Source organism: Sus scrofa, chromosome 6 (assembly GCF_000003025.6).
Source record: "Sus scrofa isolate TJ Tabasco breed Duroc chromosome 6, Sscrofa11.1, whole genome shotgun sequence".
Classification (NCBI taxonomy): domain Eukaryota; kingdom Metazoa; phylum Chordata; class Mammalia; order Artiodactyla; family Suidae; genus Sus; species Sus scrofa.
The window spans coordinates 107,009,344-107,032,990 of record NC_010448.4 but is presented as its reverse complement, the minus strand read 5'-3'; the positions used below and the strand labels follow the sequence as shown (position 1 = coordinate 107,032,990).

Here is a 23,647-nt window from a genome sequence, read left to right as displayed (position 1 = left end):
CTCGCAATTCAAACTGCCTTGTTCAAGGGTCAACTACACTGAAAAGGTTGAAGGTAAATAATTGCTTTTCATCTTTCCACTTGTTCACTTGGTTACATTTCAGTTTATCTACAGTTAGTCTGTCACAAATAATTCCTGTTCCATAAAATACTCAAACACATCAACAGGTAAACCTGTTACATAAAGGAATGAGGTTAACACTTGCATAATCTGAAAATAATAATATACAATATGATGTCTTCCTCCACTAAATTTCATCTTAAAAAGAGCCAGCAAATTTAGTTAGGTAAGAATGCAATAATACTCTTTATATCATACACGGAGGTTTCTTAAAAGCCTAATGTTTAAAGTTCTATAATCATACTTCAAGATAGAAAAATATAATTTCATGTTTCTTATTATATAACAAGAACAAAACCCTACCTATTCCTTGTAGATTCAGGACACATACCTTATGTTTTGCAAGGAGACACTGTACTATGAGAAAAGATATCCATGAAAGTCCCAACAAGAAAGCAAAATAAGAAAATACTTAAGAAAACGCACTTACAAATGTCATCAGTGGCATCCTCTGAGCTCTTCCCTCCACAACACATGATGAAGGGCACTCTTCGTTCAACTACTGCGCGACACTGCACACACTTTTTCATCAGGCTAGCACAGTCTGGAAACAGCAAGAGGACACGTCTCACAAAAGAGGACATGAATAGGGTCGCCTTCCTCGGCTCATTTTTCGTAACTCAAATTTAACACTAAAATAAACATTAGGTAAGTTATATCAATAACATAATTCTATCTCCTTAAAAAATGTTATCAATTTAAGAGTGTAATTTTTCATTGGTAGCCTCTAGATTAGCCCATCATTATGGAAATAAAGACACTTTCTATTACACTGGAATAAACTGTGAGGGGGGTTCTAAGTTTTTAAAAAAATATGTAACAAATATTTCAAGATCTTAATGCTTGAGAAAAAAGGAGGGAGATATCCTTTACAAATTTAACTACTCCAAGATTTAGAAGGGTGCTTACATGAAACTTTGAATAATTTCCTTTCTACCAAATTGATGTAATCTAACAAGGAAATTGCTAAGTGACTGCTTTTTTAATGCAGTAGTCAGGAAAATACCAAAAAAATTATCACATGGACTCTTTCTAATACTTACATATCAGTAGATTGCTTCCCTATTCCAAGAAAAAATATCAGGCACAAATCTATGTTCTGGATTATTAATATTACATCTAAAGTTATTAATTAATTATAAAATTGGAGTTCCCATTGTGGCTCAGAGGAAATGAATCTGACTAGCATCCATGAGGACATGGGTTCGATCCCTGGCCTAACTCAGTGGGTTAAGGATCCAGCGTTGCTGTGGCCGTGGCGTAGGCCAGCAGGTACAGCTCCAATTCAATCCCTAGCCTGGAAACCTCCATGTGCCACCAGTGCAGCCCTAAAATGACAACAACAACAACAACAAATTATAAAATAACACCTAGCAGGAATTTCCATTGTGGCTCAGCAGGTTAAGAACCCAACTAGAATCCATGAGGACATGGGTCTGATCCCTGGCCTCACTCAGGGGGTTAAGAATCCAGTGTTGCTGTGAGCTGCAGCATAGGTTGCAAATGCAGCTCGGATCTGGCATTGCTGTGGCTGTGGCATAGGCCAGCAGCTGCAACTCCAATTCGACCCCCAGCCTGGGAACCTTCTGTACGTTGCAGGCACTAAAAAGAGTAATAATAAAATAACACTCCTAGTGCCCAACATTCTTCCCCATTAGCATTTATTATGAAAGTTTACTCCATATCTTAGGCTATGTGCCAAGTATTTTAGTCATTTCAAAAACAGGAAAAATAACAAAACTGTGGCAAGCTATCTTGTAACAAGATAATATGCCTTAACAAAGCACAAAAGCACTGCCATGGTCAAGGGGATCATATATTCCCAACAGTATTTACACCAGTTAGCCAGAGAATTGTCGTCAAAGCTGATTTTGTGCTGAGGCCTAAAAAGAAATGTTCTGATGCTGGCTTAGGCAAGAAGCACTAGGTAGGAGCTAATATTAGTAGATATCTAGTCTGGAATTTGTCTTCAATCTGAGCATAGATCTTTCTTTCCTTGAATTTAAAGGATTAATTTCATTGCCTGAGTATATACTATGTAACCATAATTATTTTGAATTCTTTTAACTATTAAGTTAGGTTGTCACATTGTTCACATAAAATCTTTCTTCAGCCCTTCAAAAGGGATACAATTTCTCCTTCTGAGCTGTTAAGGAACCTTACTCTCTCTCTTTTTTTTTTTTTTTTTTTTTTTGTCTTTTTAGGGCCGCGCCCGAGACACATGGACGTTCTCAGGCTAGGGTTCAAACTGCAGCTGCTGGCCTACACCATAACCACAGCAACACCAGATCCAAGCCATGTCTGAGATTTACACCACAGCTCACGGCATGGAGATCCTTAACCCACTGAGCAAGGCCAGGGATCAAACCTGCATCCTCATGGATGCTAGTCAGATTCCCTTCCACTGAGTCATGACGGGAACTCCAGATACCTTACACGCTTCAGGGCTGTAATACTCTGCAAACATTACTCTGATGTGCAGACTGGACTAACTGCTGTACTGCACAGTTTCTCCTTGAGAAAGGGATATTTTCCATCTTAACTTCATCTTCCCTAGCAAATAAATGTTTACGAATGTGTCTATTAAAATAAACAATCTACTTCTTATTGTGAAAATAAATGAGATACTCAAAAGATTAAGACAAAATGCCTGGTACTAATTAAGAGCTCAGTAAAGTTAGCTGTTACTCTTATTTTAAAGCAAAAATAATGTAAAAGCTTTGGGAAACTCCTAGGGGAAAATACTACATTTAAGGCTCTAGAATCTGTGTTATCAACTGCTAACTGTAACCAGCTTTCATGTCTCTGTAGGCATCACTATGATCTATGATAGGGTCAGCAAACCACAGCCTGTTGGCCAAACCCAGTCATCTGTTTTTGTAAATAAAGTTTTAATGGAAAACAGTCCAACTCATTTTTTTTTTTTTAACTTGTCATCTCTGATTGTTTCTGCACTACAAACGCAGAAGTGAATGCTTGGAAAGGGGTGAGTAGTTACTAGGGAAATCATGTGGTCCAAAACGCCAAAAGTGTTTATTATTTGACCCTTTACAGAAAATGTTTGCTGGGCTATGAAAACTTACAAAACCTGAGCTCTTTTTGCTTAAGATAGAATTCTCTTTCTTCGTGCCCTCTGACAGCTGATAACAGCCATTATACCAGTCTTTGGTAAACAGAAACAATTACTTATAGCAGAACATTACTGTAGAAAACCTTGATCCTTTCTTAGTTGATGGGCTACTGATTAGAATGAAAAAAACACCAATGCTGAAAGCAAATCTGTGTCAATGGGATTAATCTATCATACAATTTGTTTCTTTAGTCAAATATTATATTAAAACCCAGCACCTAAATGACTGAACTACTTTCTAATAGTAAAAAACATGCTCTACTTTGGGCTCATTTTGGGGGGGGCATGCCTACAGCATGTAGAAGTTCTAGGGCCAAGGACAGGACCCAAGCCACAGCAGCAACCTGAGCCACAGCAGTGACAACACCAGATTCTTAACCTGGATCTCTGAGCCACCCACCAGGGATCACCTACCTTGGGCTGCACTTTACTTCAAGTAAAGTGTAAGTTGTTAAACTTGTTTAAAATTCTTCATTGACAAGTAAAAAGAAGAGAATATTAATACTAAGTATATTAACTTGAACAAAGGAGACATACAAAAGCAAAGTTTAAAACTTCTCTTAAACTTTAATGTTACTTATCCTCACAAAGAAAAGATTTCTATGAGCTCTCAACACAGAAAGGTTAAGAAAGCCAGACACTACTCCCGCCCTATGGTTGCTGCGGTGGTTCAAAGGGCAAGTGTACAAGAGGGACAACATAAAGGTGAAGACATGAAGATGTGCTAATTAAGATGTGAAAAAAGGCTAGACTAAATATTTCAACATTCATTTTTGGCAATGATTTCTCCTGTGTGTGAGGAGAGATCATTCTGCAGACACAGAAATGAAATAAAAGGCGGAGCTGGTAGAATGCAGCACATTCAGTTCCCTAACACTAGGGACTGAGGTAGGAAAGAGGTGACATTCTTGAACAGAGAACAACTAGAAGGTCCTAAAAGCCCACCAACTCTTCTGCTCATGAGGTACTAAAAAAAAAAAAAAATCCAAAGATACAATTTGTTTCACTTTCTATTTTTATGATAATTCAGAGGAAGTTTTGTATGAGCTACTTACTCTCACAAGCACACATGTGTCCACACGGCTGAAAAAGAACAGCTGCTTTCTTGTCAGAGCATACCACACATTCTTCAATCTGCAAAAAAGAAGTTACAGCACAAGTGTGAACATCTACAAATAAATCCAGTGACTCTAACAGTGCCTTCTGTATCCCGATGTATTTCTCCTCCATAAGGAAGCACCCCCCCCCCCACAGAGGAATTTAACACACACTTCTCCCCTGTGCTCTACTCTCTTGGTTACTCATTTTCATATCTTTAAATACTCCACCTAAACATGTTCTATTTCCATTTTATTCTCCCTACCTATCTGAAAGAATGATACAGGAAAACTCCATTTTCTCTGAAGTCAGGGAGACCAAACTAGACTTCAATTTCCTTTTTTTTAAAAATACTTTTGAGAGAAAAATTTTTTTAAAATGACTAAGATAGATTACTAATATTGATTTTAAAAAATCTAGCCAAATTAGCCAGGGGTATTGATGACTAAGATAGATTACTAATATTGATTTTTAAAAATCTAGCCAAATTAGCCAGGGGTATTGTTCAGCTATCCCACATCTGAGGAATTCTATCCCAGCTGTCCACTGCCCTTGGCTCCTTATCTGTTTTTCATTGATGCGCCTCCCTTCTGACATACATTCTCCCCTTTTTGTGTCATTTAACATTACTGTCCAAAAATGATGACCAACACTTCACCTAAACAACCAAATATTGCACACACTCTCTCTACGAACCTTTCCAACTTAGACCTTGTTATGTACATAGAAACTATACACTCATGGGAACCTAGTGGGAAACAGTAACACACAACTGGTCAGGATCTTTCTATCCCTGGGTTCAATCCCAGCTCTGATATTAACAAAGTATCTAACACTGTTGAGCTGCAGCTTCTTAAAAGTCTGAGCGATAAAGAACAATCCTTTTTCACAAGGTGGTAAAGAGTCAATTAGAAGACATGGAGAGGAGTTAGGTGGCCTTTATTCAAGCACATCCTTGAACGACTCTATGTATGAGATACTGAGGGCATATCTGAACTACGACACAGCAATATGGAGGAGTAGAAAGAGTTCTGAGAAATATTTTTACAAAGACTTGGTAACTAATAAAATCTAAGGAATGGTGAAGAACAAATCTGATATCTGTTAAGTTTCTGACCTAATCGATTCAAAACAGTTAAAAGAAATGAATTTCAGTCTCCTACAGCGTACAGGAGGCAAGACCACGGTGTTCTTTCCAACTGCAGGATTATACATCCAATCTTTAGACCTATTCAAAGTCAGACTACAATAAAGGGAATGGTCACCTTCAAGTATACCAAGCTGACCCCCAAACCTTAAACACTAAGCAGTACACCACCAGAACCATGGGGTGGGGAGCAGAAATACAAAGACTCTGGAAATGAGGGACTCATCGCCTGGAGGTAGGTACTACTAATTTTTCATAGCTCCCAACAAAGGTTTTCCTCTCTTATAAGGGCTGAAGGACCATGGCTAGTCCTTCAAAGAGCTGTGAGTCAACTATCTGTCTGGCTAGTAAGCTACACAGAAAAGTAGGTACAATCTAGGTCAAAGAAGAAATGAAAAACCCAAATGTTACCAGTTAGACAGACAGGCAAGTCTCAAGGCAATGACAGCAGGGAGGTGAAACTCTGACCACTGTAGCCATCTGTATGTACACAGCATTTTTCATATAAATATTTTAAGAACTGTATGTGCTAAAACACTGGCCAAACATTAAAAGGCGACAATGAAAAAAAAAAAAAAAAGAGTCAATTAGATATCATGTGTAAAGTGCTTTGTTTAGTTCCATGCTTAATATAAAATCAGTGGCTAATACATAATAATTCTCTTCTCCTCACTATTTGAAAGATGTGCTGGTTTTTAAAATTATTCCAATGCAACCATCTATGCATCTGAATTGTTTATAGAGTTAAGAATAATCTCGCAAACTGATTTAATAATCATTTACCTAGCCATTCCTCTATTTTAAAGAAGGAATCCTTGTAAGTACAACTCTTTCCCCTTTTGGATTTTTTTTGCTCAGGTTACATTCCCAGGAGTGTTACTGTAAAGGTTTATATGTTGTCAGGATGGTCTCTCAAAAAACATGAACGCATTTAATCAGCCAAATGCAGTGTTAAAAGAGTGCCCACGTTTTCCACTTTCCGGGCTAGCATTTTTTAATGTTTATTTTTGCCAATTTGATAAGAATGGTTAACAATAGTTCATAATGTTATTGAATTTCATTAATTGCTAAAGAAACCAAACTTGTTTATTCTCCTTCCCTCCAAATACTAGTTTCATATTTATCTTCAGTGAGGATGTACATGACTCTTTAACCACTTGGGGTCACTATTTCTTCATGTTCAAAGGCTCTGCAACCAACCTGGAAATCTGTCTGGTGGGTATGTAAGCTTTCATACTTTTGCAGGTTTGAGAATTCTGTTAACTTAAAATACAAACAGAGGCTTACTGATTCTTAGCTTCAGAACTGGTCTAGAGAGGAAGAACAACATATTCCTTCCTCTCTACCTTCCTATTCTGTCCACCCTCCTTGCAGATGTAGTTCTTCATTTTGTCTGTGCGTCATAACACAAAGGAAAGAATAGGGACTTAAGAATCAAGAGAACTGCACTGACAATCCACCATCAGTGTACTTCTTTGAGCTTTGATTTTTCCAAGTAAATACCAGACTTAACTAGATGACCAATAAGGGCTATGAGACTCTGCGTGTCACAACCTGGACTCCAAACTCACTTTACATCTCTTAAAGCACCTATGATATCCCATATGACTTTTAACTTAAGTCATAATTTGCCAAGAGATTACAAATTTTTAGCAAGAAATTATCATATACATCTCTGTCTTGGCTACAAAACAAATGCTCAATAAAGGTTTCTGAAATAAAGCCTAATCTAACAAAAAGTTTCCGGCACAAAAGCAGAACATACAGACCAACCTAAAAACAAGAGAATGGTTTACATTTTTATTCTTTCACATTCTTTCTCAAACTGTTACTCTGTAAGCAGGTAACTAAGGCGAATTATAAATACCAAGAAGAGTGACCCACATTAATTAATTAAAGCACAGGTGACATAGATGCAATGCATATAAAATGCCAACACAGTGCCTGGCATACAAGTACTGTCAGTACATGCATCTCACCTTTACACATAGATTAAACAACTACACATGTACTATTACTCCAGTATCTCCTGTCCAAAAATAACTTCCTTGAACTTTTTCCTGTGTCAAAAAGTTTACCAATGATATATTATTCATTTTGACCAAAAAAAAAAAAATAGCTTTAGAAGGAATCCTATGAAAACGTAAGAAACACTGGCAAGATTTCACCTTTTAAGTCACTGCCAGCTAGTTCTCATGAGAATTAGTGCCAGCTCCTTTCTAATTAATGAAGGTTAATGAATAGCTTAGGAAATATCAAGAGATAAATGAAAAGAATCAAAACAAGGGAGTGAAAAGAGTGTATAAACTTCATAAATGAAACCAAAGAAAATCAATACATTTTTTTAAGACACTCAACCTTGAAAGAAAGCTTTTGTAAGAAATTTAAATAGTACTTTATACACACATACTAGAAAAATCTAAAAAAAATCAAGTACTTCAGTAAATCAAAATGATTAAGACAGTACACTTACGAGAAAGCACTAAGTTGCATGGAAAAAGAAGGAAACCAGAAACCCAGACAATAATACAACTTCTCAAAAAGCAAAAGGTATCAGATCAGATAGAAAGCTCAGAACAGATTCAGAATCTGGCCATCAAGAATCACAGGATGATCAGACTTTATGTGCCAAATGGGAAGATACAATATGAAATGAATAGCATCATCTATCAGGTTTTCTTGCCAAAAATGTCTAAGTTGACCCTAATCAAGCCATTATATCCAACTTCCAGTTTACAGAAACACAGAGGACACAGAAAATTAAAGAATGCCACGATAAAACAATTAAATAAATCCAGAATGTGTGACATTCTACTGAAAAAAATCAACTTGTCTTTTACAAAGGTGAATACAATAGAAAACAGTCCATGCAAAAACGTGCAGTATAAAAGTAGCTACAACACAGAGTGGAATTAAATACATCTTTAGGTTATAAGGGACTATGAAAATGAAATAGGAGGTTACTTTTATTTTTAACTAGTACTACAGTTTACATATCTCAATTGGCATCATGATGAATGTTTAAATTATAAATTCCTATATTTAGATGATTCTTAAGAAGAACAAATTAAACACACAGCATCTTAATTAACATTAGCTGTAGTCTCAAAGAACTTCATAAAATAAAATACTACATTTAAAAAAAAATGTTACCTTTGTCCTGGATTGAACTTGTTCTTTACAGATGAGGCATTTCTTGACTCGAGGAGAACATAAAGAACAGGTAGCAATATGTCCACATGGGCCAAAAAGAGTATCTCTCTTCATATCTGAGCACACCATACACTCTTCTAAGGTTTCAGAATCATTACTAATCATAGATGGACTTCGAGAACCCACCTGACCACTAACAAAAGAAGATATTTCTAATCAAGCCTATCAGAATATTTGTATTACAAATTCATTATTTAAAAAAAAAAAACATCTAGAGTATCATTAGTATATGTAAAAAAAAACAGCTTTGGATATATTAAAATTAGGCTTTAATATCTATATATGAAACACCATATACTACATATTTTTCCGTTTATATACCTCTCTGCATTTTACATACTTCTAGAACTATTCAAATTTCAAATGAACAAATCCTCACCCAATGGAAAAGGCTGAATCTTCTTCTAACAAAGAAAAACACTAGTTTAAGAAAATTAACATAAACACAGTTTCACTCAGAAGTTGTTTCATCTATAGAGAATCAGCTGAGGAAGCCAGAGGACACAGGAATAAAACAAAAATCTTAACTAGAGTTCATGTTAGTTATCCTAACTACAGACAGAATGAAGCATCATCAGAGTCCCCCACAACTGACAGGCACTCTGGAAAATATGTCACTGCAGCTGCTGTTTTGACATTTAAGTGTGTCTTTAAGGAGCATAAAATTCTATTACAGAAAGACAGAACACATTTATAAATACACACACACACACACACACACACACACACACACACACACACACGACATAGACATGACCAACCACAGCCATAGAAAGGGGTTCTTTTCCCTTTCCACTACAGTCCTCAGAAACTCATGAACACATGTGCTCACACAAAGTGGTCTTCCTTTATACCCCAAGTTAAGTTACTACTGCAGGAATCACTGTGTCTATATATATATATATATTATATATATATATATATATATAATATTTATTTATTTATTTTCTTCTCTTTTCTTTTTTAGCCACCATGCAGCAAATGGAGTTCCTGGGCCAGTGATCAGATCTGAACCATATCTGCGGCCCAAGCTGCAGCTGTTGCAATGCCAGATCCTTAAGCCACTGTGCTAGGCCAGGAATCAAACCTGCGTCCCAGTGCTCCCAAGGCACTGCCAATCCCATTGCGCCACAGCGGAGAACTCCACTATGTATATTTTAGATGCTTTTTGTCTTTCTCTAACAGAATTTTGTGCTCCCTAAGGATACACTTAAAGAAATGTATATGCCTCTAAATATAATGGAATACTACTCAGCCATAAAAAGAATGAAATAATGCCACTTGCAGCAACATGGATGGACTTAGAGATTACCATACTAAATGAAGTAAGTCAGAGAAGGACAAATATCATATGATATTACTGATAATGTGGAATCTAAAATATGATACAAATGAACTTCTTTATAAAACAAAAACAGACTCACAGATATAGAAAACAAACTTATGGTTACCAAAGGGGAAAGAGAGAGAGGGATAAATTAAAAACTTGAGATTAGAAGCTATGAACTACTATATATAAAAAAAACAACAAAGTCCTACTTATAGCACAGGGAACCATATTCAATATCTTATAATAACTTATAATGAAAAGAATATTAAAATACATATATTATAATGGAATCACTTTGCTATACACCAGGAATTTACACAACAATATGTTAACACAATTTAAAAATTAAAGAGAAATGATATATCTCATTATATTAATTTCCCTGTAACAGAGCTCTATGTATGAATCCTAAAGAGATGTCATTTCATCACTATACATAAATTATAAGAGAAGAAAGAAAGCACAAAGGTCCAGGGACAACTACTGAAAGGTTTAATGACAAGAACCAGGGATAAAGGGCAATAATACTGGTATAGCATCATCTGGATAAAAAAACTAATGAGGAGTTCCCGTCGTGGCGCAGAGGTTAAAGACTTCGACTAGGAACCATGAGGTTGCGGGTTCGATCCCTGCCCTTGCTCAGTGGGTTAACGATTCGGCGTTGCCACGAGCTGTGGTGTAGGTTGCAGACACGGCTCGGATCCCGTGTTACTGTGGCTCTGGCGTAGGCCGGTGGCTACAGCTCCGATTCGACCCCTAGCCTGGGAACCTCCATATGCTGCAGGAGCGGCCCAAGAAATAGCTAAAAAAAAAAAAAAAAAAAAAACTAATGAGATGTACCTTTTTGTATGTCTATAATATTTCATAGTAAGAAATCCAATGATATCATAAATAATTAAAATCACTGACATTTTACCTTTAGAAAAGAAGACAATCTGTAAAATGATCACTTTCAGAAAAAAACTCCATCGGGAATTGGTTCATTCACTTCTTTATTCTTTCAATCTTTTGTTAATAATTACTGACTGCCTATCAGGAAACTGTGCAGGGTACTAGAATTATTGCAGAATTTGTGTGAGATACACCCTATTGGTGAGTGTGTAAACTGCTTCTATTTGGAAGAGTCTATTAAAATTTTAAATACATTTAACATTAACCCCAGAAATTTCACTGGTGAGACTTTTTCTTATAGATAGATTCTCTAACATACTGCAGCACAAAAAGGTCAGATTGGTTTAGAAAAGTTTCTTCAATCGTATTATGCATAAAGCATCATATTTAATAAAGAAGAGAATACAACATGAAATTAAAGACATGCTATCTCTAGGAAAAATTTTAACATATAAAGGATAAACATAGGAGTTCCTGTCGTGGCACGGTGGTTAACGAATCCAACAAGGAACCATGAGGTTGCAGGTTCGATCCCTGGCCTTGCTCAGGAGGTTAACGATCCGGCGTTGCTGTGAGCTGTGGTGTAGGCTGCAGACGTGGCTCGGATCCCGCGTTGCTGTGGATCTGGCATAGGCTGGCAGCTACAGCTCCAATTAGACCCCTAGCCTAGGAACCTCCATATGCCACGGGAGCAGCCCAATAAATGGCAAAAAGACAAAAAAAAAAAAAAAAAAAAGGATAAACATAAAGACAGGAAGTACAAAGACAAAGACTCTTTAAGAAATCAAGTCCTCTATTGTAAAAACCACATGATACTTTATGTACAGAATATCAGGCTTTATGATAATAAACAATACAAACCTGACTTTTTCTTTATGACACTTTGCCAGTGCTTTGCAGAGACTTGGATCAGGACAGAGATCAAGTGGTGACTGACCCTTCTTATTTCGAATGCTAAGGTCAGCACCATTAGCAGCCAAGAAGCAGGCAATAGATGCTGCACTCTTCTTCTCAGCTCCCTGGGTACCAAGTCCCATTATTAACTGAAATCAAATGAAAAGAGTTGTTATTTTTCCTTTAGGAATCTGTTATCAATTATTATCACCAAATATGTGTGTGTTTGCATATATATGTATGTATCTATGTGTGAATATATATGTGTGTGTAAAAAACATGTCTGGGAAGAACTTACAGACTGCAGCAATGTGGTGGACAGCTCTGAGTTGCAGTCCTACTACCTATCCTCTCCCTCATCTCACCTACCCCTTGACTCCTCAGGTAAGGTTGGAGGACTGACCCACTCTCCAGCTTGAGAGATGAACGGAGGGTGACTCAAACCACTCAGGCATCCAGCTCATCTATGTGATTAGTTAACCCAAACCAGGTCAACTGAGGCCAATAAAACTCAAGAAAAGGACTTCTAATTGAAATACTGAGGAAAAAGCACTCCCTTTTAATAGTCAATTTGGCTCTGGAGCTGCTAGCAACCAACTTAAAACAAGAAGGGGAAAGACAGCTGAGAAAAGAACCAAGAACTAGGAATTGAGCCGCAAAGTGGAGAAGGAGACAAATCAGGTTCTGCTGTCATCTTAGCTACTGACTCACACATCTTATCTGAAAATAGTCATAATAATTGTTAATATTTATGGATCAGTTATAATGGGCCAACAACTATTTGAAGTACTTTCCAAGAATTAACTCCTTTAATCTTTACAACCTCATGGAGGTAGTTACACCCTTCCCCTCATTTCAAAATGAGAAAAACAAGGCATGGAGGAGTTAGAGTTATTACCCGTGGTCATACAAAAAGGCAGAAATTCTGAAACACTTTGGTCTTAGAACCCTTTTGCCTTCTTTAAAATGATTCTAAAATTCATATGGAAAGGTGAAGGATTTAGAACAGTCAAACAACTCAAATAAAAGAAGAAAGCTGGAGGACTTATATTACTGACTTCGACATTTATTATGAAGCTACAGTAATCAAGTTGGCATCACATAGCTAAAGACATAAACAGAAGATAATTTATCTGTGACTTTAGATAAAGACACAACAGGCAATTCAACAGAAAAACACATTCTTTTCAACAAATGGGGCTAGAACAATAGGATATCCACAAGCAAACCACCCCCCCCCGCAAAAAAAAAGTTTGATTCATACCTCGTACTATATATATATATAAATTAATATATATATAAATTAATTCAAAATGAACCCCAAACCTAAATGTAATAGCTAAAACTTCATAAATTTTTAGGAGAAAAACCTTAGTTTCCTTCAATTAAGCAAAGATTTTTCGGGACACAAACAATGAAAGAAAAAAACTGATATTCTAGGATAGACAATAATGGAAAATAATATAAAAAAGAACGTACATGTATGACTGAGTCACTGTTGTACATAAGACACTGGCACAACATTTTTTTTTTTTTGGTCTTTTTGTCCTTTTAGGGCCATACCCTCGGCATATGGAGGTTCCCAGGCTAGGGATCTAAACAGAGCTGTTGCCACCTGCCTACGCCATAGCCACAGCAACTCGGGATCCAAGCCGCATCTGCGACCTACACCACAGCTCACAGCAACGCCAGATCCTTAACCCACTGATCGAGGCCAGGAATTAAACCCGCAACCTCATGGTTCCTAGTCAGATTCGTTTCCGCTGTGCCACAACAGGAACTCCTGGCACAACATTTTAAATCAACTAATAAATAAATAAGCAAACAAACAAATAAAAAGGAAAACATTGGTAACTCAAACTTCATTAAATTTAAGAACCTCTGCTCTTCCAAAAACACTGTTAAAAGAATGAAAAGATAAGCTACAGGCCAGGAGAAAGTATGTGCATATCACATATCTGCTAAAGAACTTATACTCAGTTTATTGGAGTTCCCGGCGTGGCGCAGTGGTTAACGAATCTGACTAGGATCCATGAGGTTGCGGGTTCGGTCCCTGGCCTTGCTCAGTGGGTTAAAGATCCAGCGTTGCTGTGAGCTGTGGTGTAGGTTGCAGACGCAGCTCGGATCCCGCGTTGCTGTGGCTCTGTCATAGGCTGGAGGCTACAGCTCTGATTCGACCTCTAGCCTGGGAACCCCCACATGCCGCGGGAGCGGCACAAGAAATGGCAAAAAAAAAAAAAAAAAGAACTTATACTCAGTTTATAATAAGAACCCTCAAAACTCAAGAGTAAGAAACAGCTCAACAAAATAATGAACAAAAGATTCGGACAGACACTTCATCAAATATTGCGAGTGATGAACTAGGAAATGCAAAGATGTTCAACACCAGCAGTCATAAGGAAATACAAATTAAACCACAAGACACCACAACACTCCTGTTTGAATGGCTAATGTTACAAAAGGAGAACCAAAAACCTTTTAGTAAAAATCTGAAACAATATAGTTAGTATTGACTATTTTCCACAAATAGCTGATAAAATATTTTATCAGTTGCAGGTTAAATTAGCCATAAATATAAGATCTTGCATTGAAAGATGCCCCACCAGTACTGAGGTAAAAGATTATCTTGACTCACTGTGTTCTTGGACGGCTCCCAGGCAGCATCAACCTTCCCCACATCCTGCATGTCCTGAAGCTGACGCAGCTGAGACAAAGTGTGATGCCTCAGGGCTTCATGCAAAGGTGTATCCCCATCCTTATCCTGAATATCTAATTTGGCACCTGCACGGACCAAAAGCTAAAAGAGAAAAACATCTCACTTTGCTAAGTATCCCACCCACGATAAATTACATCTAAAGCAACAGTGTGACAGCCCTTGACCTACCTGATAGGGCTGCCATGAAAGCTTAATTTTTTTTATGTTTCTGCTTGTTACTTACACCCCCCTGTGATTCCTTGCAAGTTACAATGTGCCTGATTATCCAAATATATCAAATTAGAGAAAGCAGAAAGAAATGAGAACCAATGTTTGTTAATTCGTCTTTTCTAAGATCAAGATAACTAAGGGAAATTTAGGACTTTTTTTTCCTCCTTCTAATTTCAGGTATGTGAGTTGGGATATTTTAAGTATTTCCAATAGGATCAAATCATAATGTTCAAAATTCTATTATTTAAATAAATAAACAAGTTATTTATTCAATTCTCTTTGGTCAATTTTCTCCAAATGTGTGGTTATAAGTCCAAATATCAGAGAAATAAAGAATTTTTGGCAAGAGAAATTTTATTAATTAATTGATTTTTTGGCTGCGCCTGCAGCATGTGGAAGTTTCCAGACCAGAGATCAAACCCGCCACATCTTTAAGCACTAGGCCACCAGAGAACTCTCAAGAGGAATTTTATATAGTAGTAAATGTGAAGTGTTTGCTAAACTACAAGCTCTTACAGAAAATGCATAACTGATATATTTCAATCAATATTTTAAGTAGTAAATATAAATCTTTGCTTATGGTGCTTTAATAAGCTCCCTAATCCTTTCTACAAATGCTATCAAAGGTTTTATTTATTTATTTTTTTAATGATTTTTATTTCTTCCATCATAGCTGGTTTACAGTGTTCTGTCAGCTATTAGAGGTTTTAGAAAAACACCACACACAGAAATTAATCTCGAGCATATGGTCTTACCTGTCTTGTCAAATTATCGTTTTGTTTTATTTTTTTTCGAAAAGATTACACATTATGTCGCTCTAGGACAATTTCTCAAATTTGAACATGCATCAGGATTACCTGGAGAGCCTGTTAATCCATAGATTCCTAATTCCCACCCTTGAAGGTTCTGATTTTGGTCTGAGATGGGGCCAAGAATTTACTTTTCTACCAAAGTCCCAGTACTACTGCTGCTGCTGTTTCAGCCTCCAAACTTTAAGAAATCAGCATTCCTTGGTGGTCTGGTGGTTAGGACTCAGTGCTTTCACCATTGTGGCCCTGGTTCAGTCCCTGGTCTGGGAACTGAGATCCCACATCAAGCCACTGCAAGCCACAGCCAAAAAAAAAAGGAATCACTGCTTTCACAAACAAGTTTTAAACAGTTAAATCTTTCAAAACCTTTAATCCTGGTTTACTCTCGATTATAAAAATTAAAAGTAGAAAAAAAAGAAAAAAAAAGGGGAGTTCCCGTCATGGCGCAGTGGTTAACGAATCCGACTAGGAACCATGAGGTTGCAGGTTTGGTCCCTGGCCTTGCTCAGTGGGTTAACGATCCAGAGTTGCCGTGAGCTGTGGTATAGATCGCAGATGCGGCTTGGATCCCGAATTGCTGTGGCTGTGGCGTAGGCTGGTGGCTACAGTTCCGATTCGACCCCTAGCCTGGAAACCTCCATATGCCGCAGCAGCGGCCCAAGAAATAGCAAAAAAAAAAAAAAAAAAAAAAAAATTAAAAGTGAGTGTACTTTATAAAAAAACAAATTTATATGTTCTTGAAATTTAAGTATTTTGGGAATTTATAAATCTGGTCACAAAATTTAAAAAAATTGGATTATCAGAGTTTTAAGATTTTCTCTAGTACAAATTAAAACTCTCTACCCAACTGATGTAAAATGTTAGCGGAAAATCATCACAGTTTTTACATCTAACCACGCCTTTTGAGAAATCTAACAATATTGCACTTAACAAGCTAAGATTCACTTTAGCAGACACATTACCCTCACAATCTGGGTGTGCTGCCGCTCAACAGCAAGGTGTAGGGCAGTCTGCTGGTTCACATTCTGGATATCCAGGTTTGCGTTACCCTGAAGAAGAACAGAGCTTCCATGGTTAAAGGTGACAGGAGAGAAGCACATAAAACTGCAGCTTTGTGAGGAATTGATAACAACACTGGACACTGCTGACCATGGCGCCCTAGCTGCTGGGACACTGTTCTCACGTGGTAGCAGATACCGTAACAAAGGAAGAAGTGGGTGCTACAGCAAACTTTCTGAAGTAGAACAGCAACTTTAAAATGTTTTTATTATGATAATTCCATCTACGAATAGTTAAAGGACAAAGTACAGAGTCAAACACAGCTCCCTTTCAGTCTCCATTATAGAGCAATGGAGATAACTGGCTCATTTTAACTGTTTACTGAAATTATCAATGAGTCATCATACTGGATTTAGATTTCTTTTAATGACCTAATAAGGTCACTTCCTCTTGCTGCATAATTAAGCTCTCTCTCATTCAGTGAAAAGGAACTTTGCTGGAAGGTAAAAAGTCAATGCTTAATCGGTACATACAAGTACTCACTGAAGGAAAAGATCAAAGTCCCACCAGGTCCTGGGAAAGCCAAAGAACTACATGACAACAGACAAAGCCAAGGACAGAGAAAAGGGACTGAGGAAGCAAAAGTGCTAAACTTAGTGTCAGTGGACCTAGGTTCAAGGGTTGTCAGCTCTGAGCTTTGTGAACTTAAGCAAGTACCTTATCATTTCATGCCTATTTCCTCAGCTCTAAAATGGTAACAGCACAATCTATTTCACAGGTTCAATGTGAGGCTTAAAAAAAAAAGGATGTTAAAATATCTAACACAACGCCTAAAATTAAAAAAAAAACAACTAAATACAATAAAGCGCTACAGATTCAAAAAAAATAAACTTTATGTCTTAGAAGCATTCATGCCCTTTGGTCACAATTCTGATATTTCCACCTGTGCACTTGCTTGGAGCATCAGACAGAGCTGAAACTCCTGTGATGCTATGACATGTTCTGGAAAATAGGAGTTTCTGGTTTATTTTTTATTATTTATATTCCTTTGAGTGTAATCATTATGTGTTTTCTTATCATGTCTGTTCTCAATATAAATCCAGAGAGTGAGGGAATCTCCTTTTTAAGTTTCCTGAACTTTTTCATCATTTGGATTTTCCAAAGTAGTATTCATTGTATGGATGTACCATAATTTGTTTATTTGGGCACTAGTTGATGAACAACTGATATGCTTCCAGTTTAGGGCTATTATAAATAAAGTTGCTACAAATATTTAGTAAGTACATTTGTGTAAAAATGTGCCCTCAGTTCTCTTGGATACATACCTAAAAGTGGGATTACTGGGCTGAATATATGTTTAACTTTGTAGGAAAAGTGCCAAATTGCTTTTTAACATGGCTACCTTGAAACACACCAGCAATATTTTTGAATTCTAATTGCTCCACATCCTAATCAAAACTTGGTTTTCCTGGTATTTTTAATTTTAGTTGTTGTAGTTGGTGATTAGTAGCATCTCACTGTCATTGCAATTTCTGTTTTCCTAATGACCAATGGTACTTTAAGGAAGGTCACAGGATACATGGGAAATATACAAAAATTGCAATGCTATATATTAGCAGTACATGACAAGAAACTGAAATTTTAAAATGACAATTTATAAGAGTCAAGAAATTAAAGATAAATCTAATTATGTACAAGAGCAAACTCCCCTAAAGATTTTTAACAGAAACTAATAATCTGATTCTAAAATGTATTTGGAAATTCAAAAGATCTAGAATATTAAAGTAGTTCAGAGGAAGAAGAACAGAGTTAGAGAGGACTTACTCTGACTTCAAAACTTAACTATAAAGCAACAATAACCAAGACAATGTGGTTTGGCTTAAGGTCAGTCAATTGGATTCTGGATGAAAAGGAATTTACAATAACATTTCTAGGAGAATTAATAAAGGCTGATGATGGCAGAGGAAAGGTAGCTAAACTTGTGAATTATTCCTTTATCTAAACTTTATAGTTTTTGCAGCGTCTATCTTATGACCTAAGACCTAATTACACATAATGTACTAACTACTAAATTTTTCTGCTGTCTCATCTTCTTAACTAGACTGTAAGTTCCTTGAAGTCAGGGATCACAAATAATTCTTTGGTAACTTCAGTGCTTCTCTATGGCATCTGCTTGACTGAAGCATTTAAAAATTTTGCTGTATACCAAAACATTAAAAAACTACAATAAATAGGTTCCTCCTCAAATCCAATCTCAGAAAAATGTAGAGGCATCTTCTTCCTGAGATGAATGAAATGACTAACATGGGCCTGTGCTGCTCTCCAACCACATATTTCGGGGGTCCAACAGTAGTCATGAACTGAATCCCAGATCCTGGCTGCAGCCTGGTGTTACCTGTGGCGAGTGGCCACACCAGCTTGGTCCTATGGCTGATTCTTCCACAACAGTGGCAGCAATTCTGGAAAATCCCTTTTACTTGATGTCCATTTCACTGGACCAATCCAGGAAGACTGCGCAGAGGAAATACTGGAGACAAGGATCCAGAGCTCACCCCTCTTCCCCCAATACACACACACACACACACACACACACACACACACACACACTCTCTACCTCCCTCCATTTCAGACTAAATTCATATCATATGTGAATTTACATCATCATGTGATTTTACTGTAACCTATTAATAAGTAGTTGATGAAGGAATAAATAAACGAATAGCAATAACCCCAAATTGTTAAAAATACTGAACTGCTTTTCCTACCTGATGTACCAACAGTTCAGCCACTTCTACATGATTATTAAGGGCAGCCAGATGCAAAGCAGTATAACCATCATCTTTCTTCTCATCCACAATCCATGGTCTTGGTAATTTAGATAGTAAAACACGCATTGCACTGAAAGTCAAATTTACATATAATTTGATATTTAATTAAATATTTTATTATTTTATTCAGAAAATAATTCAAAAGTAACTTTTATAATGAAATGAATATCCCTCTTTAAAGAAAAGTATGCGCTAAAAACACACAGAAATTCAAAATTTCTAAATCTTAAATGCATAGCTTTTTGATAATTTTAAGAGGTAAACAAATTACTGCTATTTGGAGAATAGAATAAAAACAGAATGGAAGTGCTACAAAGGGGAAACACCATGAGAGGAAAAAGAACCAAAGATGAAAGAAATATATTCCAATCAGGACACAAAATTGGCTTTGTGGAATCTCTTAGGTTCAAAAGGAATTGTATGTATTAATGAAAGAGTTGATAAAGCACGACCAGGTAACAACAACTAAGTGGGAAAAATAGTGATAATTAAGACAAATTTATTTAGCTGGCATGAACTCTGCATTTTAAAATGTAATACATGTTATTTAGCAATGCTAAATCCAATTGATAACAAAGCACACAAAATGGTCACCATAATCTAATATTTAAAATTTAAGGTATGGTAACAAAGTATTTCCAAAGCAAAAAAGACAATGTTATCCTAATGAGCACCCAAGAGTAAACCATCAAAGATAAGGGGAACTAATTATCAAGAAATGATGCTTCATAAAGAAAAAGCTAGCCTACCCCTCAAAAAGGAACATAAAATCAGAAGCAATTTTTCTTACCTTAAGTCAGTAACTTTTAACATAAACGTGGTATGTGGAAAACTCATAATTTGGAAAAATGCTCCCTTAATATAACTATGCACTAATTGTTGGTTTAAAAAAAAAAAAAAAAAAAAAAAAGACTGAGATCTAAGATACCAAAGTAAAGAGTATTGGATTTGGCACAGACAACATTGATTAGATACTGAATCTTCCCCTACACCTAAAAAAGGCAGTAAACACTGAAAAAAAACAGCTTTTAAAACTGTGCCAGTATAAAAAGGGCAGGAAATAATAGTAAGATACATACTGGAGTAGTTTTTCCCTAAGGGAATAAATATGAGTGAAAATTTGAAATAGAGAATTATAAACATATAGAGAAACAATCTGAAGTTGCAGAGTAAGAATATGTGTAAATAATACTGTATGTCTCTAAAATAATGAGACTAAGGCCTAACGTGACCCAGAACATGGTTCCTTAATGGCAGTGGTCTATGAATCCCATGTAGGCAGTCCAAGACACCTGAGAACAGGCTTTGGAGGATCCAAGAACCTCTAAAATTGTACTCAAATTTGGAAGTTTATAGCTTTTATCAGATTTTTAAACAGGTTTATGACCCAAGGGATACTGAGAATCAAAACTTAAAAACACCCTTCAGTGGTTGTTACTGAAGTTTACAATCACTGTTCATGGGTGATAGATTTCTCGGAAACCTATGGAAATGCATATAAGAATACTTTTTTTCTTGTCTTCTTTTTAGGGCCATACCCGCCCCATATAGTTCCCAGGCTAGGGTTGAATCGGAGCTGTAGCTGCTGGCCTCCACTACAGCAACAGCAAGATACACCAGATCTGAACCACATATGTGACCTACACCACAGTGCACAACACCACCAGATCCTTAACCCACTGAGCAAGGCCAGGGAATGAACCCGTGTCCTCATGGATCCTAATCGGGTTTGTTACTGCTGAGCCACAGTGGGAACTCTGAAAATAAGAATCTTTACATACAATTTGGAGGGAGCCCCAAACCCTTAAGTCCCATTCATTGACCTCATATAAAGCTAAAGATTCCTGTTTTAGTTCATTTTTGATAATTATAAGGGTTCAAAACCTCCTCATTCAGAGGCTTTTTTTTTTTTTCTGTCTTTTCTAGGGCCGCACCCATGAAATATGGAGGTTCCCAGGCTAAGAGTCAAATCCGACCTGTAGTCGCCAGCCTACACCACAGCCACAGCAACGCAGGATCCGAGCTGCGTCTGCAACCTACACCACAGCTCACGGCAACACCGGATCCTTAACCCACCAGGCAAGGCCCGGGATCAAACCTGAAACCTCATGGTTCCTAGTTGGATTCATTAACCACCGTGGCTCAAATTCTTAATGGGGGAAAAGTACTAGTACAACTATATACTATGGAGTGTTTGGATTTGACATAATCGTGATGCTAATGCTACACATTATCTATTACTTTACACACCTGACCATGTGAGAAACAGTTTTATGATTCTTTTGGAGAGTTTTAAAGATGCAATCATTTAAAATCATGTGAAAAAAACTTTTATTAAAGACAAATGTAATCATTAAATAAGGTAAACATGTTATTGATATAAAGAAAAATGGTTATATAAATGTGTTGAGAGAAATGGTGATAAGAGAGGGCGTTAATAGTTTTCACTTACATGTTCTTGCATTTCACAAATGAACAAGGTAAGGAAAGCTGAGGACTCTCAGAAAGAATTGCCAGTGGCTCAGAAAGTTACCAAGGCATTTAAAAACAAACAGATATGTATGCATTCTTGAAAGCCTATGGCCTCTCTGCACTCTCACTGCTTTGTGCCTTTTTGCTTTTTCCTCTCTTAGCATAATATGTATAACTGAACTATCAGAACAAGAGAAAGGCCATACCAGGCTACTGTTGAGAGTGACAAACAAAAACAAAAAAAACAAAAACCCTAGTCCCTTTCAGATCACATTCTACAAAATATATCATATCCTAACATTAAAATGCAAAATTCAAATTTTCAGGAAGCAAGTTTTTATTTCAGAATAAACTTCTATAAATTAGTCCCACATATATAAATGTTATAAATTATACCGCAGAATACCCATATTAAAATATCTTTTTTCCTCACAATCCTGAAACATTAAGAAATATACTTAAGGAGTTCCCGTTGTGGCGCAGCAGAAGCGAATCTGACTAGGAACCATGAGGTTGCAGGTTTAATCCCTGGCCTTGCTCAGTGGGTTAAGGATCCGGTGTTGCCGTGAGCTGTGGTGTAGGTCGCAGATGCGGCTCGATATGGCATTGCTGTGGTTGTGGTGTAGGCCAGTGGCTACAGCTTTGATTAGACCCCTGGCCTGGGAACCTCCACATGCTGTGGGTGCAACCCTAAAAAGACAAAAAAAAAAAAAAAAAGAGAAATATACTTAAAAATAAAAGAAATTTGGGATTAAACCAAACCCTTTAATTTAAACTCATTAATATTATTACAATAAATGCAATGTTTTTTGTTTTTGTTTTTTACGGCTGCACCCACAGCATATGGAAGTTTCTGCACCAGGAACTGAATCCAAGCTGCAGTTGCAGCAACACCAGATCCTTTAACCCACCGTACCAGGCCAGGGATTGAACCTGCACCTCGACAGCTATCCAAGCCACTGCAGTCAGATTCTTAACTCGCTGCACCACATCAGGAAGTCCAAACACAATGTATTTTAAAAAGAAATGGTAATTTCTGATTTTCCATAGAAACAATGTCACATTGGCAAATGAGGTGAATACACCAAACAAGAGTCAATTAAGTAAATAAAACAAATGTGTAGCTAAAGAAAAAAAGATCTGTAGAAGAGAAGATCCAGAAGTCTAATTGGGATAAGTGAATGAATGAATGAAAAATCACCAGGATGGAATTATAATAAAAAAGATGAAAATTATGTCTTTTTCTGGAAAATAATAATTGGTTAAAAAGAGAGTGAAGAAACGGTTTGTACAAAAACTGGAGAAAATGAGAAAAAGTTTGTCAGTGTATCACCAGCATTATCCATAAAAAAAGTTCCATGACAAACAACCCCAGTATTCTAATTTACCCTCCAGGAGAATCAGGAGAATGCTATCAGTTTTCAGTACACCATCATATGCAAAGTCATCACAGTTTGATGACACTGTCTGTTAAGATCATCCAACCAGCTGTCTTGCTCACCAATTTGTTTCCATTTTTTAACTTGGCTTTTCATAGATTTCTTCCCCATACCCCCACCCCTGCCCCCAGGGAAAAAGAAATCCACTGATCAGCTGGTGTAAGTACCATAACCCATTTAGGAATATTTCTTCCTGTAAACAGTAATTTGGCATTCTTTATTAATGTTAATTAGTGTTGGTCATCTCTATGGATCTAAAAAGCCCTGTGAAGTCCCCACTACACACTCTCATCATCATATTTCTATCTCATATCTCTACATGCAACAAATGGTCATGATTCATCTCTAATA

The 23,647-nt window shown here is 36.8% G+C and overlaps 1 protein-coding gene across 1 annotated transcript in view; it reads right to left on the bottom strand.

The window, feature by feature from the left end:
• The window catches only part of MIB1 (mindbomb E3 ubiquitin protein ligase 1), a 125,150-nt gene that overhangs the window by 10,154 nt on the left and 91,349 nt on the right, over nt 1-23,647 (bottom strand). The window contains exons 13-19 of the mRNA XM_003356369.4: nt 19,323-19,455; nt 16,521-16,607; nt 14,459-14,620; nt 11,791-11,972; nt 8,649-8,841; nt 4,306-4,384; nt 551-664 (exon numbers count right to left, since the gene is read on the bottom strand). Coding sequence (XP_003356417.1) covers nt 551-664; nt 4,306-4,384; nt 8,649-8,841; nt 11,791-11,972; nt 14,459-14,620; nt 16,521-16,607; nt 19,323-19,455 — 950 coding nt within the window. The remainder of the gene's footprint in view (nt 1-550; nt 665-4,305; nt 4,385-8,648; nt 8,842-11,790; nt 11,973-14,458; nt 14,621-16,520; nt 16,608-19,322; nt 19,456-23,647) is intronic.